This window comes from Sapajus apella, unplaced genomic scaffold (assembly GCF_009761245.1).
Source record: "Sapajus apella isolate SASKATOON/1434 unplaced genomic scaffold, GSC_monkey_1.0 scaffold14, whole genome shotgun sequence".
Lineage (NCBI taxonomy): Eukaryota > Metazoa > Chordata > Mammalia > Primates > Cebidae > Sapajus > Sapajus apella.
In genome coordinates, this window is record NW_022436954.1 from 4,701,101 (window position 1) to 4,726,483 (window position 25,383).

Here is a 25,383-nt window from a genome sequence, read left to right on the forward strand (position 1 = left end):
CAGCCCTAAACTTTCCATCATCTAGCACAGTATGGGCCACACAACGTACATATAGATGTTGAGTGAAAGAATGAATGAATGGGTAAATGAATGAATGAATGAATTCATGCGTAGATGAAGAAATGCTGGGGCCATAAACACGTTCAACTTTTACCTCGTGACCCCCAGGCTCCCAACCAAGCCTCCTGAACTTATCCGTCACTCTTCCTTTTACACAGCAGTGCATGACACCAGAGGTACCAAAAAGGCAAACTGGACTTTATTATAAAGTTGGCTACAAAGTCACCGCAGCACCACGAGGTGGCCATCTGGGCAGGCCCAGGCAGTCTGGCGGCCGGTTGAGTCCCGCACCAGGTACACGCACTCGTGCAAGCACATGTGTGACGGCAGGTCTGCCTTCCTCCATCGGAAAGGAACGTAGCGTCTCTTCGCACCCCCCACCCCAGGCGCGGGGCGCAAAAGTCACAGGAAGGGCCGCCAGGGCGGCAGAGTCCATCGGAATTGAAATCCCGTTACTGGTGTGTAGAGAATTCTACGTGGGTGTCAAGAGCCCCTCAGGGCACGGGCTGGCCCGGGTGGGCCCTGCCTTTCCCCCACCAAGGCCTAGAGGTGGCTTGGCCCCTAGGAGTGGAGAACTGGCCCAGGCCAATGGGGCAACGCGGCGGGGAAGTGACACTCCCCCATTCTCCGCTTGAAATCCCATTCAAGGAAACTCACTACGAGTGAATACAGATTGAAATGGAAACTGGGATCGCTGGAAGTCTCTTGATTTTAAAAAGAAGCTCCCCTCCCTTGCCCTCCCACCTCCCCCCGCAAATCCTGCAGGGCCTGGGGAATCATATATATCCCCCTCTGGCCCCCAGAATCCCCCCAACAGTCCCGGGGGGGTGGAGAGCGGCTCCACGTCTTGATGACAATATGCCATACTTGACGACGTTAAGTCACAGACTTATTCAAAACGTTGGTTCCCCTCCACTTCCATCTGCAGGGAGAGATAGAGAGAGAGCACAATCAGTTAGACCAATTAGGACAGAGGATCCTGGGGCTGAGAATGTGCTGATATTAGTATGGGTTTCAAAGATGTTGGCTCAATGATGAAACGATCCCCAGAGACTCAGTAGATTAGGGAGCAATTTGGATGGAGGGGTTGAAACTGAGGCTGTAGTCAGGGACAGCCTCATCTTTCTTTTACCAACTTCTATAAACTCTTGCTCTTTATCCCCTTCAGGGAGCTAGGATACTAGGATAGAGCTCTAGTCCCTCTTCCATCAGTTTGTTTAGTGCCCTAAGGAGAGTTTCTTTGATTATTTTCATCTGTAAAATGGGGTGGTGAAGACTGATCTAGTTAAGCACAAGCCCTTCCTTAAGGATTCCCTAGTACTCTATCCCACAGCCCCAACCCCTGCCAGGTCTACTTGTTCAAAACTTAAGTCTTTCATTTTTTCCTTATCCCCACTGCTACTCTTTGCAGCAGGGGATGTCATCCCTTAATAAAATAGAGGTACAGAGAGGGGAAATGATTCACCCAATTCTACCCAACGTTTCCTTGGCAGGAGAGGGACTTGGGTTCTTGGACCTTCTGGCTGGACTCACCTTCATGGAAGCTGTCTTGAACTTGGCTCTGGAGTTGATGCAACTCATCAGTAAACCCATCATAGGGGAATGCTGAGACACCTGTCTCAAAGGCGGTTTCATATGTGGCCAGGTCCTCCAGGAAGCTGTGGTCTTCTGGGGACAGGTTGTTGCAAGGCGATGGGGCCCCTCCTGGGCCCTCTGCCTCAGGATCCCCTGAACCCCATTCCTCATTGGGGTCTGGGGTAGAGAGATCCATGAAGATGTCTTCCACGGGCGTCTCTTCCAGGAACATGTTATCAGGGTCAGCCAGGAAGTCCAACTCCTGGCATTTCCAGGGTTTCAGGTCCAGGCTGAGCACAGGGGGGCCTGCCCCCGACAGGGACAGGTTGGAGTCCAGGGGCTCCAGTCCTCCAAGTGGCTCTAGTCCACCAGTGCCAGCCTCAGCTGAGAAGGGTCTGTCCATGCCCTGAGCCAATTGGCTGATCTGCTGGATGAGACGGTCTATCTCGTTCTGCTCCTTTTCAGAGTAGTGGAAGAAACTCTGTTTGACTGGAGAGGCCTCAGGTGTGAGCAGGCCTTCGGGCACCAGGGGGACATCCACAGAGAGGGGGCCCCGGAGCTGGGCTAGGGCCAAGAGCGTGCAGTCCCCATTACCAGGGCTGCTAGGACTTGGGGGCAACTTCTCATAGAGAAAACTGCATCCCTCCTGGGCGAAGTAAGTCTTGGTAGGATTGGGGCTCAGTTGCTCTGGGAAGGTTTGGCTGGGGCTGTCCAGGTGTGCTTGGAATGCTGTGCTGGGAGGAGTCAGCTGTTCATGGGAAGGGCTGCCCATAGGCTCTGGAAAGGTGGCCGTGCTGGGAAGCAGCTGGTCTGAGAAGGTAGAAGTGCAGGGAGTCAACTGGTCTTCGTAGCTTCTGACTGAGGTTTCAGTCAGCTGGCCTTGCAGTGGGCTAGTTAGTGGATCTGGGAAGGTTGCACTGCTGGGTGTCAACTGATCAGAGAAGGTCGCAGTGCTTGGAGTCAGCTGTTCTTGAAGAGTGCTGGATGGGCCAGGCAAGTGGGTCTGGAAGGGCTCATGGAGGCTGAAGAGGAAGGCACAGCCTCCTGGCTGGTGGGGTGTGTAGGGTGGAGTGCACACAAGATCCTTGCTCAGTTCTGCTTGGAGAGAAGGCTCAGGCCCAGAAGGGAATGCCAAGTAACTGAAGTCCAGTTCTTTGGAGGGTCGGGGAAGCTCTTCTGATGCAGAGACAACACTCAGTTCAGGAGCACTGGGGAAGCTGGTGCTTCTGGGAGCCCCCAGTGCTGTGGTAAAGAGTGGGTTAGTGCTGGAGCACTGTTCCTGGGAGAGAATGTTCTCAGGGAATGAGGGCAGCATGGTCGGAGTGCCCAGGACATAAGCTGCCTGGTTGTCTTCAGAGTTCAACTGCTGGCGGAGGCTCCAGGCTTCCATGTCACTGGAGAGGAGAGAAGAGGCAGCTGGTAAGGGTCTCATGTCCATTTCCAGGGCAGTTCCCTGATTTGTGTCTCCTCCATGCTGACCTCAGCTGCCCCCTAGACCCCTGCTTGTGGCTTACCTGATTGGGTAGTTATTGGCAGTAATGGGGCCCTCTGGACCTTCTGAGTATAGCAAGCAGTAAATCCATGCCCAGCCTCCAGTCTTGGCCTGTAGTCTCACCACCATCTCTGCCTGAATATCTCCACTCTCAGCCACTGGGGAGAAAGAAGATGCAGAGTTAGGATGCCCACCAGGCAACTCTACCTACTCCCCACCTTTGCTCACCTCTCCACTGAATTAAGATAGCCATGACATCCTCTCCTCTGACTACCCTCACCTGCACCACTCAGCTCTCTACCTTGACCTCACCACTCAGAGTCCCCCAATTCTGCTTCTATTATTGCCTTGAATCCTCACCCTCATGTTCACCCTATAGCATCTGAAATTGTTGGTCTCTGTTTTCTCCCCAGCATCACTCTTGGCTACAGCTCATTCTTTGTCTGGTCTCCCATGCCCTTTCTCAGCTTGCTCTCTTGTCCCCAGCCTCTCTGGACACTCACACAGGCGGTAGTGTTGAGCAGAAGCGTGGGCCAGGTCCTCGGGGTGCAGCAGTCCATACCATGATTTACAAAGCAGTTCACTGCGCTCAAAGCCCAGGTAGATTAGGACACTGGGAAGGTGGAAAGGGTGAGGTCAGCTTTCTGTTTTCCTTTCTTGATACCCATGCATCTCACTCCCTCCCAGATCCTCTGCCCCCCTAAACCCCATCCTCCCTGCCCCTGACTCCAGAATCTAGGGTTCCCTCAGCTCTGGCCTGCCTTTCTCTTGGAATCTGAACACTCCAGACTTACCTCTCAGAGATGTCCAGTAGGGCCAGGTCTTTAGCATGACGGCTCTGGAACATGGCCAGGAAGAGTGAGGCAGGGCCAGGGCCAGGGCCAGGGCGGGGTCTCGGCTCCAGTGGGGCACAGAAAGCTGTGAACACGGGGTTTCCTGCCCAGTAGGCCCCAGGTGGGTGAGCATGGAATCGGCCTCGAATAAGCACCAGTTTGTTGCCTGCACTCTGGCGCCTGAGGGACTTGGAGGTGTTGAAGCGGCAGCGGAAGAGGCGATCTAGATGGGTGAAGAGAAAAACCGTTAAGAGGGTGAGTGGCTGAGTGAGACAGTGGATGCAGGGGAGAAGGGAAGCAAGTGGGAAATTGGACTGAGGAGGGAAGAAGGGAGTCCTTACCAGTGTCCAGGGCAGAGGGCAGGGTGAGTTGCTGGCGCACAGTGAGGTGGTCAGCTGGGTCAATGATGTCGTAGATGCTGTCACCCTGGGCAACCAGGTCCACCTGGAGAAAGGAAAAGAAGAGATGACCATTAGTGAGAACAGCGGGAGTCAATCTTTGATCTATGATATCTTGTAGGGTATAACCTTTCCCTCCATAGTAATTCCCAGTTCTTCAGGAGTGGAAGGCTCATGGTGCCCCCTTCATGCCCAGCCTCAGCTGAAATGACCCTCAGCACTCACCATGGAGTGGCCCAGATGCTCGCTCACACTCTCAGACAGGTAGAGCAACTTCCCCTCGGCTGTGAACACAAGCAGAAAGCCGGGTAGTGCCGCTACGATGTCCTCAAGCTCTTGAGCTGAGAGAAGCCCCGTGGGGCCCGCCAGAGGAGTGCCTGTAGGGCGAGAAGACATGGTGAGTCAGGAGTAAGACTGGGAGGCAAAGCAGAAGTGAGGAAGGCATGGCCTGAGTTTCAAAGAATCCGGAGGAATTTCTCATGGACGTGCCTCTGCAAACACCTGTTGACCCGCTGCCTGCAGCTCTTGACCAGGGAACCTGTTGCTGTATCTCCATAGCCCGCAAGCCCTCGACTTCTAAACCGGGTCGGCGCCTCCTCGGCTCTGAATTTCTGAACCGTGGACAGAGCTCCCAAGGGGCTCTGAATCTCAGAACCGCGGACAGAGTTCCAAAGCGGACTGTGAGTTCAGACCCGTGGACAGCTCCCTGCTCGGCCGAAGCGGCCGTCAGCACCACGGGCAGCACCCCCCGAAGGCTACAGGAAACCCTTTCAGCACCGCGGACAGGGCTACGCTTCCCTAGACTCAGGCCGCTCCATCCCTGCAACTTCCCGGGCTTCCCTCCCCAGCTCCCTGAGCGCCTTTACACTGGCAGGCACCGAGGCCGCTCTGGCCTGGCTCTTCTCCTCTCCTCTCCTCTCCTCTCCTCTCCTCTAAGGCCCCTGGTGTTAGAGATACCGTCCAGGCTCTCTAACTCTCATTCAGAACTAAGGCGAGGTTTGGAGGGAGCTCAGGAGGAAAAATAGACAGTCCCGAATCTCCCCAGCTCGCCAGCACGCTGCCCTAGACATGCAGCAGCCCCAGCGGGTTCCCCAGCTCCAGGGTCTGCGGCTCCCGGCAGCTCGGATCTCCGGTAGTCCCAGCATGCTCACCTCCAGCGAAGAAGACGCCCTTGCGAGTGTAGATGCAGGCGAGGCTCATGATGTGCAGGTAGGACAGCCGGACCTTGTCCGCTTCGGCCAGCGGCAGCAGCTCCTTGAGGTTCCGGATCTCGGCGTTGATCTGGTCCCGGCGCGCCTTGGAGGCGCCCTTGGTGGAGCGGTACATGACCGGCGGCTGCGGAGCTCCAGCTCGGGCGCCCGAGCACCTTCGCTCCCGTCCCGACGCACCGGCGGCTTCCTCCTCCGTGCTTCCCAGTCTCTCGCTCAGGCTCGCTCTCTGCTCTCCTGGGCTCCGCTCGGCTGCGCTGCCCCCCTCGCCTGCCTCACGCCGCCTTATATAGCTCCTGCCAGGCGTGGGGGGCTCGTTTTAGAGCTGGGGGGCGGGAGAGCGGGAGGCTGGGCTAAGCGAGCTGCAGCGGGAGCTGCTGACTGGGGAGGGGGGCTCCTCCTCCCGCCCGGCTTCCGACGTCATCCCATGACGTAGAATGAGAGCGGGAGGGGGGCAAGCGAGGGGGGAGCAGGAGGCTGCGGAGGGGGCCGAGCCTGGCGGGAGCTGAGCGGAGAGGCAGGCGCTGCGTTAGGAAAGCTTGAATGGGGTGTGGGGACCCAGGCGTCCGAATGCGTTCAGTTGAGGGAAGCGACAGGGCCAGGATTAGGGCGGCCTGAAGCCCCCGGCAGGAGTCTGCAGAGGGCAGAGAGGGGCTGGCACTGACACTAATTTTTCTGAGGAGTTGAGGGAATGGGGAGGAACAGGGCTGTCTACAAATTCCCCTCGTTACTTGCCAGACAAGGTCACGTTCACATGCAGGGAAGGAGGACTTTCCTTGGCCTCCGTGGGACAGGTCACAGCTGGGGTTCCTCTCTGAGGACTACTCAACCTGGGATTCCCTTGGCCATTTTCAAAAAACAAATCCCCTCCCCCTCTTCCCAAACCGAGCCTTGGCGGTTTATCAGGGGGTATTCATGGGGGTCTAAGTCCCTAGGATGGGTGGAAAGACGGTCCGGTGGGAAAGGGACCAGCTGAATTTGGCGTTGATATTGTTTTCTCACAGCCACGAATAGAAACCAACACCAGCGCTAGGCTGCAGTGATTCTTGGTTTCCCTGTCAGCTAATTAACCTTAGCTGCTGAAGGGGGAAACTGAGGCAGGGACGCGGGGGACAGCGAGGACCTGGATCTGCACTTAGGCATCCCTTCCCCCCTCCCCCACCCCGTTACCGGCCCCCAAGCGAGCGCTTTCCCCCGCCCTGCTGCCAGCCTCGGTCTCCCCGCGGGCTGGGGGCGGGGGCGGGGCCGGGGGAATCCCAGCTCCATATTAGGACAGGAATCCTCCGGCGGCAGCCGCGGCTGCGGCGGCGGCGGGCGGGGCCTGACTGCCTCCGCACAGCTCAGCAGGGCTCCCCGCCCTGCCTAGGCGGGCAAGATGGGGGAGCAGCCGAGAAGAGAGGGGGCCTCGCCGGACCCTCCGTGACCCCTGCAGCTACCAGGGACCCTGTAACTTCGCCAGGCTCCCTCTACCCCTCTCCACATCTGTGGCGCTAGGGCTGCTGGCTCTGCCTCTCCACCTTCAACTCTCCACCTCTCACCTTCGTTTCTTTTTCTCCTAGCGTGCTTGGTGGTTGGCTTAGCTTAGTGCCCCGACCCCTGAAGCTTCCCCTTTCTTTATTCTCCATAGCCTGTCACCTTTGCCCTATCCGATACCCCCCCCTTTCTTTCTCTTTTCACCACAGATTATTGCTCTCTACAGGGTCGAGGAGATGCCGTTCTTATCCGGGGATTCAATAATGCAAGAAGCAAGAGGGCTAGCGAATGTTCTTATCTGAAATATCATTTGATGGAGTAGCTGTGTGTGCATGGAATCACTTAAGGGGCTGGAAATCAGACCACTTAAAAATTGGGAAGTCCCAGTCACACAGGAAGCCTGGAGATGAACTTTGACATCAAAAAGGACAGTTTGAGACCAGGGAATTCCCCACTCCTCGTGGAAAGGGGTGGTAGCAAGAGAGGTAGAGTGGGAGGAGAGGCAGTCGAGGAGACGTATGTCTTAAAAGAGGGGTACAAAGCTGTGGAGACCCTATCCTGGTGTCTTATGCATTTGGCAGAGGTTGGGGCCATCCTGTGGTAAGTGTAACAACTGAGGTGGAGGGAACGCTGTCCATGTGTCTGTCTGCCACTGTCTGTAATCCTATTGACATGGATGACAGAGAGATGGTTCCTTCTGGACATGGGTCTGTGTTGCTTCTTTCATTTCGATCTGACCTCTGATGTGCCCATCCACCTCTCTCTCTCAAGCTTCTATTTGAACAACACCTTGATCTTTGGGTCCCCTTCCATATGAAATTCCAGGGGGGTTGTTCCTGTGTTCTTCACCCACTGATGCTAAAGCTGCCTGGGAGAAATTCTGAGTGTCCTTCTCCACAATCAGAGGAGTCTACTGGGTGGGTCCCTTGGCCTCCAGAAATCTGAGCGAATCTGCACTAAAGGAATGGAGCTCTGGCAGCTGTCCGTGGTGCTGAAAAAGTCACCACGGAAGTGAGATAGGCTGCAGTTTGCCTGGGACATCAAGGTAGGGCCTGGGTTCCCACAGGCCTCAGAGTGAGCCTCCCCTTTGACTGTCCCCTTATTCTCTGTAGATGGATATGGGGGAGTTGCAAGGGGCCAATATTCCTGGGCTCTAGTAGGAGTGAAGTAAGCAAGGGAGGAGAACTGGGCTCAAGGGAAGAGCCCCTGGCTTTTTCCAGAATGGAATAGAAAGAAGCACTTTGGAAGGGAAGAAGGGTCTAGAAAGGGACAAGGGAGGGGGTAGAGAAGAGCTCATCCTAGTTCACCCACTCTGATTCAAGTTGAGAAGCTCTGTATGCCCCGATGTCTCCTCTCCCTAGGCCAGCTCCCACTCCCCTTGCCTCCCACCTCCATGAAGCTATTTTTAACTGTGCAGAACCAAAAATAGCTTGGCAGCAGCTTCAGGCCGTGGGAGAGGAGCTATTTATATCACCAGTGACGGTTCCGAAATAGCAAGCAGGAGGAGGGGGGTGGCTGGCACACTAGAGAGCTCCTGGCCGCTGCTAAAAATACTGGCAGTGTGAGTCATCCTGGCCTGGCTGAGTCACCCCACTCTCTCCCCCAAGTGGCAGGCAGCAGCAGCAGAACAAGCTAAGAATTAGAAGCCTGAGATGGGGGAGGCATCAGAGCCTGCTGGCTGTGGGAAAGTGGGCAAGGGAATGAATTGGGAGAGGGGCTTTGGGGTGAGTGTGTAGAAGGAATGGGAGAGCAGAGCCTCTCAGCCAAACCTACTGGGCAAGCGTGCAGCATCCCCAGCCAGCTATGCACTACTGCTCAGGAATGCTTGGGCAATGGAAGGAAAAGAGCCAGACTGTGTGTGTGTGTGTGTTCACTTGACTGAGAGTGTGTTTGTATGTCCTGTGTGTCTGCTTCTAAACCTGTCTGAACATATTTGTGTGTCTTTATCTGTGTATCTGTTTGCATGTGTGTTTGTAGCTGCAAGTCTCTAGCCCTGTATGTGTTTACCTATGTCTGCATCTATGTCTGTCTTTTTTAAAAAGTCTCCAACTTCTATGTTTGTGCCTGTGTGTATTTATGTCTACAACTTTCCATATGCCTCTCTGTCAGTGTCTGTGTTTGTGTCCATATCTGAGTCTGCTCTGGGTCTTTCTCTCAGCATCTGATGGCATGGTGGGATGTGCATGCATCCCCAAACTCAATATAGTTTCTGTTGCCCTCTCTGATGTCACTTGTTGGGCTCCTGCACCATCTATGTCTTTCTCACCTCTTTCTACCTAGCATCTCCCCCTCTTTCCAAGAACCCCCTAACCATTTGTGAAGCTCTCTCTGTTGCATGCAATCTGTAGTAAAAACATGGAGGAAAAGAGCCCCACATGACCTCTCCCTTTTCTCTTGAATCATCCTGAATTCTCCCTGGCCTGCAGGAGTAAGTGGTTTTCCATCACTCCATATTTGGAGAGCTGAGAGAAGAGAAGGGCTTTCTTTAGTTCCCAAAAAAAAAATTCCTGGTGTGGGCACAGGCATGCGTAGCGCGCATGCACACACACACAGGCGCACATACACATGCACGCACACACACACAACTGAGAGAATGAGAGAGAGAAAAAAATATCAAGGTCCCTTCTTTACTGAGACGAGCTCGCATCTGTTGCCATAGCAACCCACCCACTCTTTCCCCGAAAAATCACCAAGAAGAGGTGATGGCATCGAGGAGGGATTGGCTGATTCCTTTCTTTATTATTTTTTCCGAAAAAGGGTTTTTGTAACAAAAACAGGCTGTGAGAGCTCTTGCCCCTGTCTTGCATAGCTTTATTGGGAACCTGGTGGGGGGGCATCACCCCCCAGCCTTTATCAGAGAAGAGGAGGTGTATCTTTTCTAGAGATTTGGAGGAGGATGACCTCCTGGGAAGGAGTTGAAGGGTGGATGAGGAATCTGCTTCTTCAGAACCGGCATGGAGACTCCGGATACTAGTCTGGAGATTTGGAGCAAGAATCTTGACAGAGGGCTGTCAAAGTGTTATCTTGTCTTGCTCTGGACAAATGTGTCTATGAGAAAGAGAAAGCAGGGGGAAGGGAAGGGAAGTGAGGAGGGATAGAAAGAATATGAATGAATGAATCACTGGATGGGGCTTCAGAGAAGATGACAATATGCCAAAGGATGCAAGCTTGCAGTAGTGGTCAAACCAGACAGGTGGGCAAGATGGTGCAAGAAATATGTATTGATGCAATTGGTGGTGGCGCAAGTCACCAATGAGACCACAGCTGCAACTACTTAACTTGTGGCCATAGGTGAATGTTCCAGAGGAGCACTGAAGCCCATTTTTCATAGTTCTATTCCCAGTCAGAGTCCCAAAGGCCTCCTCCAAAGCCTGGCCACCAGCCACTGCAGCCACATCACTCTCTCAAGTGAACTGTTGCCTCCTGCCAAATGACTGGATGGTGGAAAGAAAGGGATTCCTTGTTTCCTCCCGTGCTTGGCTTGCTACAGAAATGGGGTCACTTGGGGCTGGAGCTTGGAAAGACAGATGAAGAATCTGACCCTGGAGAGAGACACCTTCCTTTCTGACAGGCTGCTGCCACCCTCAGCAGACAAGGGCATGGCCAGGTGAAGTTGGGTTGGGCAGTGGGTGCAGCTCCACTTAGCATCACACAGAGGGATGAAAAGACTTCAGATTTGCTCTGACCTGTTAGACCCATTCTCATGACAAATCTGACTGATATCATTATTATTATTTATACACAGAGCGCAGTGGCCTGATGATAGCTCACTGCCACCTCAAACCCCTGGACTAAAATAATCCTATGTGCCAGGCTCTTGAGTAGCTGGAACTACAGGCATAAATCACTACACCCAGATAATTTAAACTTTTTTTCTGCCCAGGCTGGTCTTGAACTCTTGACCTCAAGCAATCCTCACACCTTGGCCCCTCAAAGTGCTGAAGTTACAGATGTGAGCCACGGCACCCAGCCTTGACTGATATTATGATTCTTATTTGATAGATGGTGAAACAAAGGATCAGAGATGGAGAATGACTTAATCAAAGTCACACAGCAAGTCTCTGGCAATGCCAAGCCTCATCCCTAGCTCCTGCTCCCAACCTAGGCTTGTTCTCTTGCACCACGTGGTAGGGCTTAGGGCTAGGGTTTAAAAATTATGGACTGCAAATCTAGCCACATCTAGCCTGCTGCCTCTTTTTGTAAATAAAGTTTTATTGGAATATAGTCACATCCATTCATTTACTCATTGTCTATGGCTGTTTTCACATTACAATGGAAAAGCTGAGTAGTTGCAACAGAGACCATATGGTTCAAAAAGCCTTAAGTACTTTTTGACCCTTTTTCACTAACTGACCCTTTACAAAAAAAGTTTGCCATCCTTAGACTAGAGGATGAGTTCACACCAGGAATAGCTCCACTTGTTTCTTTTTCTCACCCAGAATGCTCTCTTAGTCCAGGGTATGCCAAGCTATCATTTAAGCTCCCTTTACTATTCCAAATGCCATGGAGAAGTAGTGCTCCTGGACACCTTAACGGAGGAGAGGTGGGAAGCCCAATGGGCCAGGCTCCTTATTAGCTTCCAGTCCCCTTTGTGTCATCCAAGCAGGATGACGCTCCACTTCCTGCAACAGGAGTTGGAACGGGCAATGAGGAGACAGGGTACCTCAATAAATCCCTATTCCAAACCTAGTCTTCAGGCTGCATTTTGGGAAGGGGGAGTCTCGGGGCTGGTGATTAAGGTATTGTCAGGAAGACAAAGTGTATGTATGAGAGGAAAAGGAGGGTATTGTGGGATCTTGGGCCTCCTGATGCCTCCAGTCTGACCCAGGGGAAGAATCTCTCTATGTCTTCTCAGAGAGGTTGATTAACTTGCCCAGGATCACACAGCTAGAATGAGATAAATCCACAATTGAACCCAGGTTTTCCTGACTTCTACTTTTTGTTTTTGTTTTTTAACTAGATTGTTCTTTTGGATTGGTGGATTTGAAACCAGAGAAAGGTTTTCTAACAGATTCCTAAGCACATCCCCAACCTGCGTCCACAGCTCTACGGTCAGTGCAGTGAGAAAAGGAGCCCCACGCAGAGCTGGCTTGTGCAGTGGCTGTGTTGTCTTCCGCTGCATCTTAGCAGGCTGTTTTCCTTTTCCTGAGGCCTTTTCATTATGCTATCACTCCCTCAATTCTACTTGCACATGAAAGCATTCAGAACATTTTATCTATTTATGGTTATGAAATCAACAAAGCTCATGTAACGAGGGTGCAGGCTGGCACCCACGCATTGAGACGGCCAGAGCTGGGTGAAGGAGCTGAGAGCCAGGAAGGTGAGGGGCATAGAACCATGGAGTGGGTGGGAGAGGGAGAGTGGAGCCCAGGTGGGAAAAATAAAACTTTTCTGAGCAACGTCCTGAAGGCAGGGCTGTGTGAAGAGGACACAAGGAATGCGGCGAGGAGCATGTCAGAGCAGCCACATTCCAAGAGAGAAAGGAAACCTAATCAACTAAAGCCACTTTCAAATGCAGAGCAGTGACCAACACTCCTGAAGTGCCCTGGGGAGGCTGGAGGAGACGACTTTCCCCACATTCATTTTCAGAGTCCTCTTCATCACCACTCCCAGCTGGAGAATTCCTCCTTGCCCTGCCAATCCTCCAGTGGAGTCTGGGGACCCCTCCAGTGTCCTCCAGCCCTCTGTGCTTCCTCATCACTGTGATCTGCACACTGCATTGTCCCTGAGTGTTTACTTGGCTGTCTCCACTATCAGCATCTACATCTGCTCTTCATGTTCCCAGCATCCAGCACAAGGCCTGGCACAGGGCAGGGGCTTGGGCATGTAAGTCATTCATGCAACCAACAGCTAGGGGCGGAGTCTGTGCCAGCCTCTGTGGTGATGACAGCTGGTCTTGGCCTCATGGAACCTGCAGCCTGGTGAGAGAGCAAGGGGTCTATCCAGCCACTTCAGTGGGCTACTGCTGTCAAGGAGGCACGCTGAGAATTCAGGAGAGAAAGAGGGGTGACCCTGCTGGAGGAATTGGCACTGGCCTCCCCAAGTTGGTGCATTTGAGTTGAGCTGCTGGTGACAAGTCAGTGCTGACTGTGCCAGGCTGTGCTGGGTGGGTGGTTGGGTGGACGAGGAGTGTGGCCTCATAAATGAGACTCAACACAGTCCCAGTAGCCACCAAAGAAGCCACTGTAGCTAAGGTTGTGTTAACAGGGGCACACAGCAAAGGTGGAGAGAGGGCAGCCTCTGTCAGGGCCAGGAATTTTGGTTCTAGGACTTGTGCTATGAGTTTAAGCCCAGCCTTGAGCAGAGCAACCAGTGGGGAGGGGCTGACTGCACCTGGGGCTGCGAGGGAGGGCCCAGAGCATCCCCCAGGCCTAGCTCTGGTAGGCCCTCCAGCCTGTCTGGCCTCATGCACCCCCCCTTGCTTCTCTTCTAGTTGCATGAGCCTTCTTCTAGTCCTTGGCCTGCCACCCTCCCATCTGCCACAGTGCCTTTGCACATACTGTTCCCTCTCCTGGGGTGCCACTGCCTCTTTCCTCTGCCAAGTTCTTCCTGTCTTCCCATTGAGGAAGGCGACTCAGGCATCTAGGATCACCTCCCCCTTGACTTCCACCCCACATTTCAATAGAATAAAAGACTGGCTGACTGGCACCTCTTAAATCATCTTCCAGTAAAAAGCAGGCTTGGTATTGGGGAAACTCTGGAAGACACTGTTTTTACTTAAACAAGATCGAACCCCCACTCCACTCCTCCATCTGGAGACCAGAAACCTTTCATATGTGATTCCTAAAACTGTAAACCCAAGACTTTCATATGTGATTTCTAAGGCTATAAACCTAAGATCCTTCCAGGTGTAATATCTAGAGTGTACGCCTATATAAAGGCAGAGCTTCTCTTTGTTAGCTGAGCTGGGTCATTTAGACAAATTATCGCCTGGCTCCCAGCCGTAATAATAATAATAAACACTTCCTTCCCAGTTTGGTGTTCGAAAGGTCTGTTTTATGTGGCTGCTCCTGCTACACGTTAGCTCAGCCCAAACATGACCTCCTCTGGAAAGCCTCCCCTGACCTTCCTACTGAGGTCAAATCCCCAGTTACAGGTTCCCAGGCACCCCGGGCCTCTGCTGGCACTTGGTGTTACAGCGATTTAATACTTTATTTTGGTGAGGAATTTATTGTCTCTCCTCCACTAGACAGCAGTCACCATGGCAAAGGACCGTGACTGCTTTGCCCACTGTCAACTCCAGCATGGAGTAAAGTGCTTTATAAACATTTGTAAGACTTTTTTTTTTAAAAGACGGGGTTTCACCATGTTGGTCAGGCTGGTCTTGAACTCCCAGCATCAGGTGATCCGCCCGCCTTGGCCTCCAAAGTGCTTGGATTACAGGTGTGAGCCACCGTGCCCGGCCCAAGAAATTTTTAAAAGATGGAAGGAATAGAGAGATGTTCCTCAGAGAAGAGGGGGCTTGAGGGGGTGGTTTGGCATTTGCAGATGTTTGAAGGACCATCAAGAGGCAGAGAGAGAGACATGGTCCGCGTGGAAAGGCTGGTGGGTGGGGGTGTACCTGAAGCAGGAGAGGAGGATCTGGGCTGGGTTCTGCCTCCTCCACAGACTGCCTTTGTGACATTGGTCAGTTAAGTGGCTTAACGTCTTGTGCCTCGGTTTAATGATTTGTTAAACACAGAAATGGGGAGAATGATGGTCCCTCCACCAAGGGACTGATGTATACATTAAAGGAGTTAAGTAGTTAAAACACTCAGAAAATGCCTGGTGCATAAAAGGAGCACAAGAAATGCTCAATGGCAGAATGTTGGTCATTATCTTAACTTTAAGAAAAATACCATTTTGAGCATGGCTATGCAGAGACAGTAAGGGCTGGTTCAGGAGGTGAACCTGTCCTGGCACTGCAAGTATAGAAACAGCCTGGGTACCCACTGGCAGTTTTGGTCCAGGCCAGGTCTGAGAGCACCAGATGGAGTCAGCCAGGCTGGGGCTGCAGCCTGGAGAAGTCGAGGGATGCACAAAGCGGCCCTCAGGGCTCTGGCTCGGGCCTCAGCAAGCCCCTTTCCTGGGCAGCAGCCTTCCCCTCCACTGCTCACCAAAACCAGGGATGGAGGGCTTGGGCCAGGCCCAACACACCCTCCTGGTGCTCAGCAGCCCAGCTCCCCTTGCCATTCAGAAGCTGACCTGACCATGGTCTTCCCAGCTTAAGAGCCTCATGGCTCCCACGATCTCCCATTACTAAACCTCCTCCAGGCCGGCACCTGCTCTCTTCCCCTTCTGCTCACAGGTGCCTTGGCCTCCAGAGGCTCCAGCTTCAAGTCTCTCCTTGTTACTATCAGGGCACAGCTTGTAACATGGGAGTTTACAGATGCGGCACCTACCCACACCTTGTGTACCTGATGAGTGTTAATTCATGAAAACTCACAGCAGCCCTATGACATGCCAGCCATTATTACTCCCACAGGCCCTGGGCCAGCTGAGAGGGAGTCTACAGGGAATGGTGCAGGGGTCCCAGGAAAGACTAATGGGGTTTAAGGCTCCAGTGGTCAGAGATGGGCAGGGACTGGGCCTAGGAGCCACAAAGAAGAGACCCCCACGAGCAGGGTAAATGGTGCTCTCCATGCCTAGGAATGCGGGAACCACAGGGAATTGGGTGAACCATGGTGAACAGGGCAGAGTTACTGTTATGGCTGCTGATGGAGCAGCTTTTGAAGCCAGGAAGGGCTGAGCACTGGTGGGAGTGAAGGAGCACCAGGAAGCTTTGGTGGAAAGGACCATCAGGTTGAAGGGAAAGCTCCTGAGTTGCCAGCCCTGACAGGGTGCGAGCTGGGAGGGCCTTCTGCCAAGGAATCCAAGGTCCAGGAAGAAGAGGTGAGCTCAGTCTAGATGTCAGCGGATCGTGTTTCGTGCAGGGGAATAGTTCCGGACAGGAGCAGCGGAAGACGTGGATTCTGTTCCCAGCTCTGCCGCTAGCCTGTTAGAAGTGTTCTGCAAACCTCTTACCCTCTCTGGGCCTCAGCTTTTGTATTTGCAAAATGGTAGTGGGTTGGACCCTTTAGCCTCAAAGGACTCTCCCAACCCTCTGGAGCATCTCTGGGCCTGCTGGGCCCCCTGTCCCAGTGCCTCTTGGCTTTGGAAGTTGAATGCTACAACCCCAAGCCCCAGTTTCAGGTGGTGACAAGCCCATTGCCCAGTGCTAGGGTCTGAGTGGCCCTGAAGGCTCCCAGAGGACCAAGTCCTCGGCCTTGGATGGGCAGGGACCCTGGAGACCTGGCCTGTGTGGACGAAGGGGAGCAAGTACTGGGACTGAGCCTGTAGTTTTTCTTCTTCCACCCAACCCATCGGGGGCCATCCTCACAGCTTGGTGCTAGGTACACCAGGGGACTCACCGCTGGAGGGATCCGATGGGTTCCAAGGTGCACAAAACAGACGCCCGGATCATCCTCAGGTGGTCTACACAGCCTGTGGCTAAAGCAACTGCTGTCTCCAGCACTCCTTAGCTTCAGTCTGGTGGGAGGAAAAAAATCCCCTTGGCAGTGTCCTACAGGCAGCCACAGAGGGCCCCCATAGCCTGGCCAAGATGCTCAATTTCGGAAAATCCCAGACTCATAATTGGAGTGGGGGCCTTTGAAAGATGGTCTTGGATGACTGAGGCCTAATGCAGAGAATGGAGTGACCCAAGTGACACGGCTGGTACTTGGCGGAGATGGACCTGGGCCAGGTCCTTGTTTTCTGGTGCAGTGGCCATGTGGGCCTCCCACGGGCTGGCCTCTCGGGTCCAGGTGGCTGAGAAGGAGCCTGAGCCAGGGGGTGGGGTTCTAGGTCCTAGTCTCAGACTTGCTGTGTGACCTTGGCAAATTGTGTCTCTCCGAGGGCTGCCTGAGTCTCCCCCTTCTGCACTGACTGCGTGGCACTGGGAGTGGACGCTCCATAGAGGAACCATTCAAGGTCCCAGGGCTAGCTGTGTGAGAGTAGGAACTCTCCTCACCACCCTCGGAGCCCTCAAGTGTTGCCTTGTGTGTTCAGCTCCACCTCTGGGTCCCCCATCCTGGTCCAGAGAGGGGCCTAGGGATGTCTGGAAGCCATGCAGCTCCTTGAGAAGGGTCAGGCACTTTCCAGCTGTCCTGCGGGTCCTGGTCAAACGCCTCCAGGAAATGCTGCAGGGAGAGGGCAGAGGTCAATAGGAGCAGCAGGGGGTCCAAGGGCTGGGTCCATTTGGCTCTGGGGATCCCTGCCAGACCTCCGCAGGCCACACCTCCATCCAGAAGCCAACTGGTCCTTGTAGGCAGTCTGGGGAAAGGTTTGGGTCCAGAAAGTTCCAGAGCTGGTGGCTGCAGGAATCCTTCAATGGAGGTGACGTTTGCAAGCAGCAGCAGCCTAGTTGGTCGGTCGTGGAGTCCGTGACATCCAGAAGCTTTTCCAAAAAGCCTACCCAGGTTCAGACCGCGCTGGGGAAGGCGAGGCAGCTGGTGGCAGAGCAGAGGTGTCCAGCACCTCTGCTTGGTGCACACAGACAGGGCTGGCTGTGCTCAACTGTAAGGAACAGGGCTTGACCTCTGGCCAGGAGGTCAGCAGCCGTGGGCTCTGGCCCATGCTCTTCCTCCAGGAACATGTCGTGTGGCCCTGGTCAATCACAACTTTCCTCCGGGCCTCAGTTTCCCTTCCAGTTTAAGGAGGGGGTTGGAGCAACTGGTAAGGGGCTTTCTCGGGATCCTAACTCTGCTCCAGGCTGAGCTCAGGAAGAAAAAAGTTAAGGGGCCCGGGGCCTGGAGGGAGGCAAAGGTCTTCAGAGTTCCAGGGTGGCCCCGAGGGCAGTAAAGTCCTCACCTGGTGTTTTCACCCTGTGGCCTTGTCCAGAGAGGATCTCCGAAGGCGCTAGGCCTGGCATCTCGCTTCCTTCCAAGGTTTGGACAGAAGTCTCCCCTGTTGGAGGAGGGGGGCGGGGGCCAGGGGCAAGGGCAGGACCTCCCTTCTCCCTGGTTGAAATGTCCCCATAGTGGGTGGGGGCGCTAAGATGGGGGTGGGGGAGGGGGCGTGTGGCGCCGGGGACTCCCCGGGCCGGGCCGGAGCAGGGCTCACGGCTCGGGGGCGGGGGCAGCTCCCGGGCTCTGGTGGAGCCGCCACTCAGCTGGTTGCCTTAAAAAGGCGCCAGCGCGCGCGCATCAGCAGAAGGGCTGCGGCTCTCTTCCAAATTAGGCAAAAATTGGGAGGCCGCGGGAGACGAGCTGTGAGAAGAGCGCGGACGTCACCCGGGGCCTCCCTCTCCCTCCCGCTCCCCGCGCCTGCATCACGTCCCCATGGCAACGGCGTGCCGCGGCTGCGATGAATGAGCCACCGCGAGGACAGGCGCGCGCCGAGACGCGCGCCCCCCTCCGCTAGGCGTCACGGCTCCGCGACTGCCCAGGGGAAGGGGGTGCAGCCCGGCTCCCGGAGGAAGGGAAGCCCCCCTCAGATTCACAAAAGCCCGGGACCCATTCATTCCCAGCTGATCTTGTTGCGTCCCGGGAGCCCGGGGGCTAATCAGTCCAAGAGTCCTCTGGACTGAGCCTCTGGTTCAGGACGCCCCGACTCCCCGGGCCCCCCTTACTCGGCCTCTGCTCTCCCGGGATCAGCCCTCCGCTAACCAAAGCCTGCGGAAAACCAGGTATTTTGCAGCTTAGCGCCACTGCGTGGCCTACCATGGCGCTGCGGCGGGCGTGCTTGGCGGCTGGGGTCCCGCCGTCTATGTCGCCCTCTGGCGTCTGCAAGCAGGGAAGAGCGCAAAAGAACTCAGCAATTTTCACACCAGAACTCTGATTAACGCGGGACTCATTATTAATCGCTCTTGTGATTAATTTGTGATCAATCACACTTGTGATTAACGTTCAGCAAGCGCGCTCCATGTGTTAGGCACTGTGCTATGTGTTTTCTTCCTATAACTCCATGTCATTTTCACAGCAACTCTGTAATGCAGAATATTACTGTCATTTTATTTTATTTTATTTTTTTGAGATAGGGTCTGACTCTGTCGTCCGGCTGTAGTGCAGTGGCATGATCTCGGCTCACTGCAGCCTCCGTCCCCAGGGTTCAAGCAATCCTCTCACCTCAGCCTCCCCAGCACCACCACACCCGGCTAATTTTTGTATTTTTAGTAAAGATGGGGTTTTGTCATGTTGCCCAGGCTGGTCTCGAACTCCTAGACTCAAACAATCTGCCTGCCTCAGCCTCCCAATGTGCTGGGATTACAGATGTGAGCCCCTGTGCCCTGACGTTATCATTTTAAAGTGAGAAAAACTGAAGCTGAAAGAAGTTGTGGCTTTGCCTAAGATCCCATAGCAGCATGGGGTGGAACTGCCTCCTGAACTCATGCCTGCGAAAGTGCTCTTGAGCCCTTTCACTCCCACAGCAATTGTCTCTTTTGCTTAATGTTCTCTTTTTTTCTCCCTTTTCTTTGAGACGGAGTTTCACTCTTGTTACCCAGGCTGGAGTGCAATGGCGCGATCTCGGCTCACCGCAACCTCCGCCTCCTGGGTTCAGGCAATTCTCCTGCCTCAACCTCCTCAGTAGCTGGGATTACAGGCACGCACCACCATGCCCAGCTAATGTTTTTGTATTTTTAGTAGAGACGGGGTTTCACCGTGTTGACCAGGATGGTCTTGATCTCTTGACCTCGTGATCCACCCGCCTCGGCCTCCCAAAGTGCTGGGATTACAGGCTTGAGCCACCGCGCCCGGCAATGTTCTCTTTTTTTCCCCCTTTTCTTTATTGATAAGTCATTGTGGATACTATTTTTTGCTGTATCCATCAGGGTTCTATTGCTGAAACCACTCTTACCGTTTTAAGCATTAAGGGATTCTATACAGGGTTTCAGTGTTTATAAAATAATTGGAAGGGCTGGAGAAATGGGCTCTCCACTGGGCTTTCAAAAATGACATAAAAAACAACCCTGTAGAATCAGCCCACCCTGGGGTACTTTGAACTCTGCCACAATGTGAGGCTGGAGAATCCTCTGTTCCTAACCACTGGCTCTGAGTGACATCACTTTGGCTAAGGATTGGGAAGCTGCCACTGCGAGCGTTGATTCTAGGAATGCACTGTCTTGGCTGGCATCTGAGAGGCAGAATGTCAGTGTCAGGACTGCTGGCTCCAAAACTGGTTGAGCCTGAGCACTGGACAGCAGGATAGATGCATCCGCACTGCTGCCCATTTCATGGGAATGCATCTGGCTGGCGGCATCTAAGTCACATCCAGATCCCTTGCTGTAAGCAAGTCTGGGAAACAGTGTGTTTCTCTTTGTAGTCTCTGAAGAACAGGAAAGCACACTGGCAAATGATCGGGAGAGGTGATGAGTGAACCAATTCACCACACCTAACCCTTTCAGTCACTCAACATTCATTTGTGTCCTCATCCTCAAATATCCAACAATGACATGAACCAACACCTGGCTCCAACACAAACATTCTCTCTCTTTCTCATACAAATACAAAAGCACTAAGTCATGCTATATTAGTCTGTTCTTGCATTGCTATAAAGAAATGACTGAGACTGGCTAAATTATAAGAGAATCAGCTTAATCGGCTCATGGCTCTGAAGGCTGTACAGGAAGAATGGCAGCATCTGCTGCTGGGGAGGCCTCAGGGAACTTACAGTCATGGCGGAAGGCAAAGTGGGAGCAGGCATCTTCACATGGCTGGAGCAGGAGGAAGAGAGAGCAGGGGGAGGTGCTACACCTTTTAAACAACGAGATCTCATGAGAACTCACCCAGTATCACAAGAGAATAACACGGAGGGGATGGTGCTAACCCATTCATGAAAACGCCACCCATGTGATCCAATCACCTCCCACCAGGCCCCGCCTCCGACATGAGATTTGGTGGGGACACAGATCCAAGCCACATCACACTCCTTAAAAGAGAACATTAGTAGCTCAATGTTCCATCAGTCATCACATCCATTTCTGGATATTATTCAGCCTTCTTTGGTTCAATCCCAATTCCATCTTGATATCCTGTAACTTGTGGACTTAAAATATGAACCACCGTCTATACCCTCCATCAGTTCTCTACCTTGAGAACACTGACATTTTGGGCAAAATAATGTCTGTTGTGGGGGACTTTTCTGTGCATTGTAGGATGTTTAGCAGCCTCCTGTACTCTATCCACTAGATGCAGTAACACTCCCCCTTCCCAACTCATGGCAATTGAAAAAGTCTCTAGAAAAATGTCTCTAGACATTGCCAGAGGTCTTTGTATTAGTCCGTTTTCACACTGCTATAAGGAACTTCCTAAAACTGGGTAATTTATAAAGGAAAGAGGTTTAATTGACTCAGTTCTGCATGGCTGAGGAGGCCTTAGGAAACTTACAATCATGGTGGAAGGGAAGCAGGTACCTTCTTCACAAGGTGGCAGGAGGGAGAAGTGAGATTGCAGAAAAAAACCGACACTTTTAAAACCATCAGGTCTCATGAGAATTCCCTGTCATGAGAAAAGCATGAGGCAAACCATCCCCATGATCCAATCACCTCGCTCCCTGTAAATGTGGGAATTACAATTCGAGATGAGATTTGGGTGGGGACACAGAGCCAAACCATATCAGTCCCCCACGGGCCAAAATCACCCCTGGCTGAGAATGATCACCATACATAAAACAGAAGAGGAAAGGTAGAGGGGAAGAAAAGTGCAAATGGTTACATAATAGGACAAGGACAAAGCATTTGATGCCTGTTGGAATCTTCATTTCTGCAATGAGCCTAAGGCTGTCGTTGATATTTACAACTACCTTTTTTTTTTTTTTAAATTTTTTTGAGATGGAGTCTTACTCTGTCACCCAGACTGGAGTGCAGTGGTGTGATCTTGGCTCACTGCAGCCTCGGCCTCCTGGGTTCAAGCGATTATCCTGCCTCAGCCTCCCAAGTAGCTGGGATTACAGGTGCACACCACCGTGCCTCACTAATTTTTGTATTTTTAGTAGAGATGGGATTTTACCAAGATGGCCAGGCTGGTCTTGAACTCCTGACCTCAAGTGATCCACTCACCTTGGCCTCCTAAAGTGCTGGGATTACAGGTGTGAGCCACCACACCTGGCCACAACCTTTCTTCATGACCCCCTCCACCTTCTCTTTGCCTTCAGCCTGTACCATGGCTGATCAGGGTGTTTTCCCTGGTAGAGTGACACAAATTTTCAACTCTATAGGATTTGAACCATTAGTGAATCTGCAGAAGTTTTTGTTATGAGTCCTCAGTTCTGTTCCTTCCAAATCTGGGACTATTGGGCATCATCATCACTACCATCATCCATTACAGATAAACTTACACAGTGCTTACTATGTTTCAGGTGCTAACTAAGTACTTTACCTATATTAATTCAGTCGACAGCATAGAACTTTATGAGGTAAGATAGTATTATTATCTTCTTTAAAATTGTAAGAAGAGGTAATAGGTGTACAGAAAGTTTAATAACTTGCTTAAGGTCACATGGACTGTAAGTAGCAAAGCCAGGCCTTGAACCCAGGCAGTCAGCTCAAATCTAAGCTCTTAACTCCTAAGGTAATAATACTTCTCACAACAGCTAAACTGTTATCCAAGGCCCTTGTGTAGAGCCACAGTTTAGAACAACTCTCCACAAAACAAAGTGGACTAGATGTGCCCCTGAAAACTCTATCTGCTTGGAGGGATCTCTTTGCATTGTCTTTCAGTGACACGCATGTGTGGGCTGTGATGCTGCAGCAGTCCAATCGCAGCTGGTACCACATCATGCAGAACCCTCTGTGCGCTGAGCTCAGAACCCCTCAGCAGGCCATGGGTGTGAGTGGAGGGAGAGTCTGGGGTCACTGGAAGTGGGAGTCTCCTGCTCGTTAGACCCACTTCTGTTTCCAGGCTATGCTTGAGCTTGAGGCCATGTGGGCACCTTTGACTTAAGGATGAGGAATGACTTTGCAAGCCCAGCCCATGGCTTGGTGGATCAGGCAAAACTCAGTTCTTTATGAGTATCTCAGCTTGTGTTCTGCAGAGGGTATGGTGCTACAAAGTACCACAGACTTGGGGAAAGCCCTGTGAGATATGTGTATCTCACAGTTGTGGAGGCTGGAAGTCCAAGATCGAGGTGTCAGCAGGATTGGCTCCTTCTGAGGGACTTCTTCTCTCTGTCTTCAAATCGTCTTCTCTCCGTGTGTGTCTGTGGCCATATTTCTTCTTCTTATAAGGATACTGGTCACAATGGATTAGGGACCACTCTAATAATCTTATTTTTATTTATTTATTTTTTTGAGACGGAGTTTCACTCATGTTACCCAGGCTGGGGTGCCATGGCACGATCTCGGCTCACCGCAACCTCCGCCTCCTGGGTTCAGGCAATTCTCCTGCCTCAGCCTCCTGAGTAGCTGGGATTACAGGCACGTGCCACCATGCCCAGCTAATTTTTTGTATTTTTTTTAGTAGAGACGGGGTTTCACCATGTTGACCAGCATGGTCTCGATCTCCTGACCTCGTGATCCACCCGCCTCGGCCTCCCAAAGTGCTGGGATTACAGGCTTGAGCCACCGCGCCCGGCTAATAATCTTATTTTAATTTTACTTCTTTAAAGACTGTTTCACCAAATATGGTTATATCCTGAGGTACAGGCAGTTAGAATTTCAATACATAAATTTGGGAGCAGAGGAGAAGACGGACACATCAGCCCATAACACAGGCTAAAGAAAAAGAAAAATTACAGGATCACATTAATTGATACAGAAATTGCATTTCAGTCCAGCTGTGGTTGATGCCTATAATCCCAGCACTTTGGGAGGCTAAGGCGGGTGGATCATTTGAGATCAGGAGTTCAAAACCAGCCTGGCCAATGTAGTGAAACCCCATCTCTACTAAAAATACAAAAATTAGCCAGGCATGGTGGTACATGCCTATAATCCCAGCTACTCAGGAGGCTGAGGCAGGAGAATCGCTTGAACCCAGAGGGCAGAAGTTGCAGTGAGCCAAGATCACCCCACTGCACTCTAGCCTGGGTGACAGAGTGAGACTCCATTTCAAAAAAAAAAAAAAAAAAAAAAAACATGCTACTCAAAAGGTGAGATAGGAGGATCGCTTGAGCCTGGGAGGTTGAGGCCGCTGTGAGCCGTGATCGTGCCATTGCATTCCTGCCTGGGTGACAGATTGAGACCCTGCCTCAAAAAAGCATTTTGCAAAATTCAACAATCATTCATGATAAAGACTTTCACAAAAGTAGGAATAGGAGCCTGGGTGCAGTGGCTCACACCTGTAATCCTAGCACTTTGGGAGGCTGAGATGGGTGGATTGCCTGAGCTCAGGAGTTTGAGACCAGCCTGGGCAACAAAGTGAAACCCCGTCTCTACTAAAATACAAAAAAATTAGCCAGGCGTGGCGGCAGGCACCTGTAATCCCAGCTACTCAGGAGGCTGAGATAGGAGAATCACTTGAACCTAGGAGACAGAGGTTGCAGTGAGCCAAGATGGCACCATTGTACTCCAGCCTGGACAACAGAGCAAGATTTCATCTGAAAAAAAAAAAAATACATTAATAAAAATAGGAATAGGGGAAATGCTCTCAACTTGATAAAAAGCATTTACAAAAACACAACAGCTAACACTATACTTAATGGCAAAACTGAATGGCTTCTAAGACTGGGAACAAGGAAGGGATGTCAGATCTCACTGCTTTTATTTTTATTTTATTATTATTTTTGAGACAGGGTCTTGCTCTGTAGCCTAGGTTGGAGTGCAGTGGTGCTCACTGCAGCCTTGACCTCCTGGGCTCAGACAATTCTCCCACCTCAGACTCTCAAATAGCTAGAATTACAGGTGTGCACTACCATCTTAATTCAACTTAGTACTAGAAGTTCTTGCCATTGAGATAAGTCAAGAAAAGGAAATAAAAGGTATATAGATTGAAAGAAGGAATGAAACTGTGCCTATTTGCAAATGACGATTCTTTACACAGAATCTACAAAAACAACAACAACAACAACAACAACAAACACTCAACTCTAGAAGTAATAAATAACAAAATTGCAGGATATATGGCTGGGTGTGGTGGCTAACACTTCTAATCCTAGCACTTTTGGAGGCTAAGGTGGGCGGTTAGCTTGAGCTCAGGGTTCAAGACTAGCGTGGGCAACATAGTAAAACCCTGTCTTTATTTAAAAAAAAAAAGATTGCAGGATATAAGCTCAACACACAAAAATCAATTGTATTTTTATGCACCAGCAATGATCACATGGACACAGACATTAAAAATATAGTGTTATTTGTTTTATTTATTTATATATATATTATTTGTTTGGTTGGTTTTTTCAGACAGAGTCTCTTTCGGTCACCCAGCCTAGAGTGCAGTGGTACGATCTTGCCTCATTGT

General features: G+C 52.0%; 1 protein-coding gene and 1 long non-coding RNA gene across 4 annotated transcripts; both read right to left on the reverse strand.

Moving 5' to 3' along the window:
• Positions 1-237: 237 nt before the first annotated feature.
• NPAS4 (neuronal PAS domain protein 4) lies at positions 238-5,863 on the reverse strand. 3 transcript variants are annotated; one of them, XM_032282749.1, is made up of 8 exons: positions 5,510-5,863; positions 4,584-4,735; positions 4,302-4,404; positions 3,922-4,183; positions 3,631-3,740; positions 3,150-3,285; positions 1,594-3,029; positions 238-982 (listed from the first exon to the last, which is right to left on the reverse strand). In XM_032282749.1, exons 1-8 carry the CDS (start codon positions 5,682-5,684, stop codon positions 954-956), a joined length of 2,403 nt encoding a protein of 800 aa, XP_032138640.1. In that variant the 5' UTR covers positions 5,685-5,863; the 3' UTR covers positions 238-953. The 3 variants fall into 3 exon arrangements, with proteins under 3 accessions (XP_032138640.1, XP_032138642.1, XP_032138641.1); XM_032282751.1 differs by lacking the exon at positions 3,631-3,740; XM_032282750.1 differs by lacking the exons at positions 3,631-3,740; positions 4,584-4,735; positions 5,510-5,863 and having other exon boundaries at positions 4,302-4,577.
• A 3,879-nt stretch (positions 5,864-9,742) lies between these two features.
• LOC116554697 lies at positions 9,743-18,252 on the reverse strand. Its single transcript, XR_004270277.1, has 4 exons — positions 17,295-18,252; positions 17,028-17,196; positions 16,429-16,546; positions 9,743-10,087 (listed from the first exon to the last, which is right to left on the reverse strand). It is a non-coding gene; the product is annotated as an uncharacterized LOC116554697 (long non-coding RNA).
• Between the last annotated feature and the right edge of the window lie 7,131 nt (positions 18,253-25,383).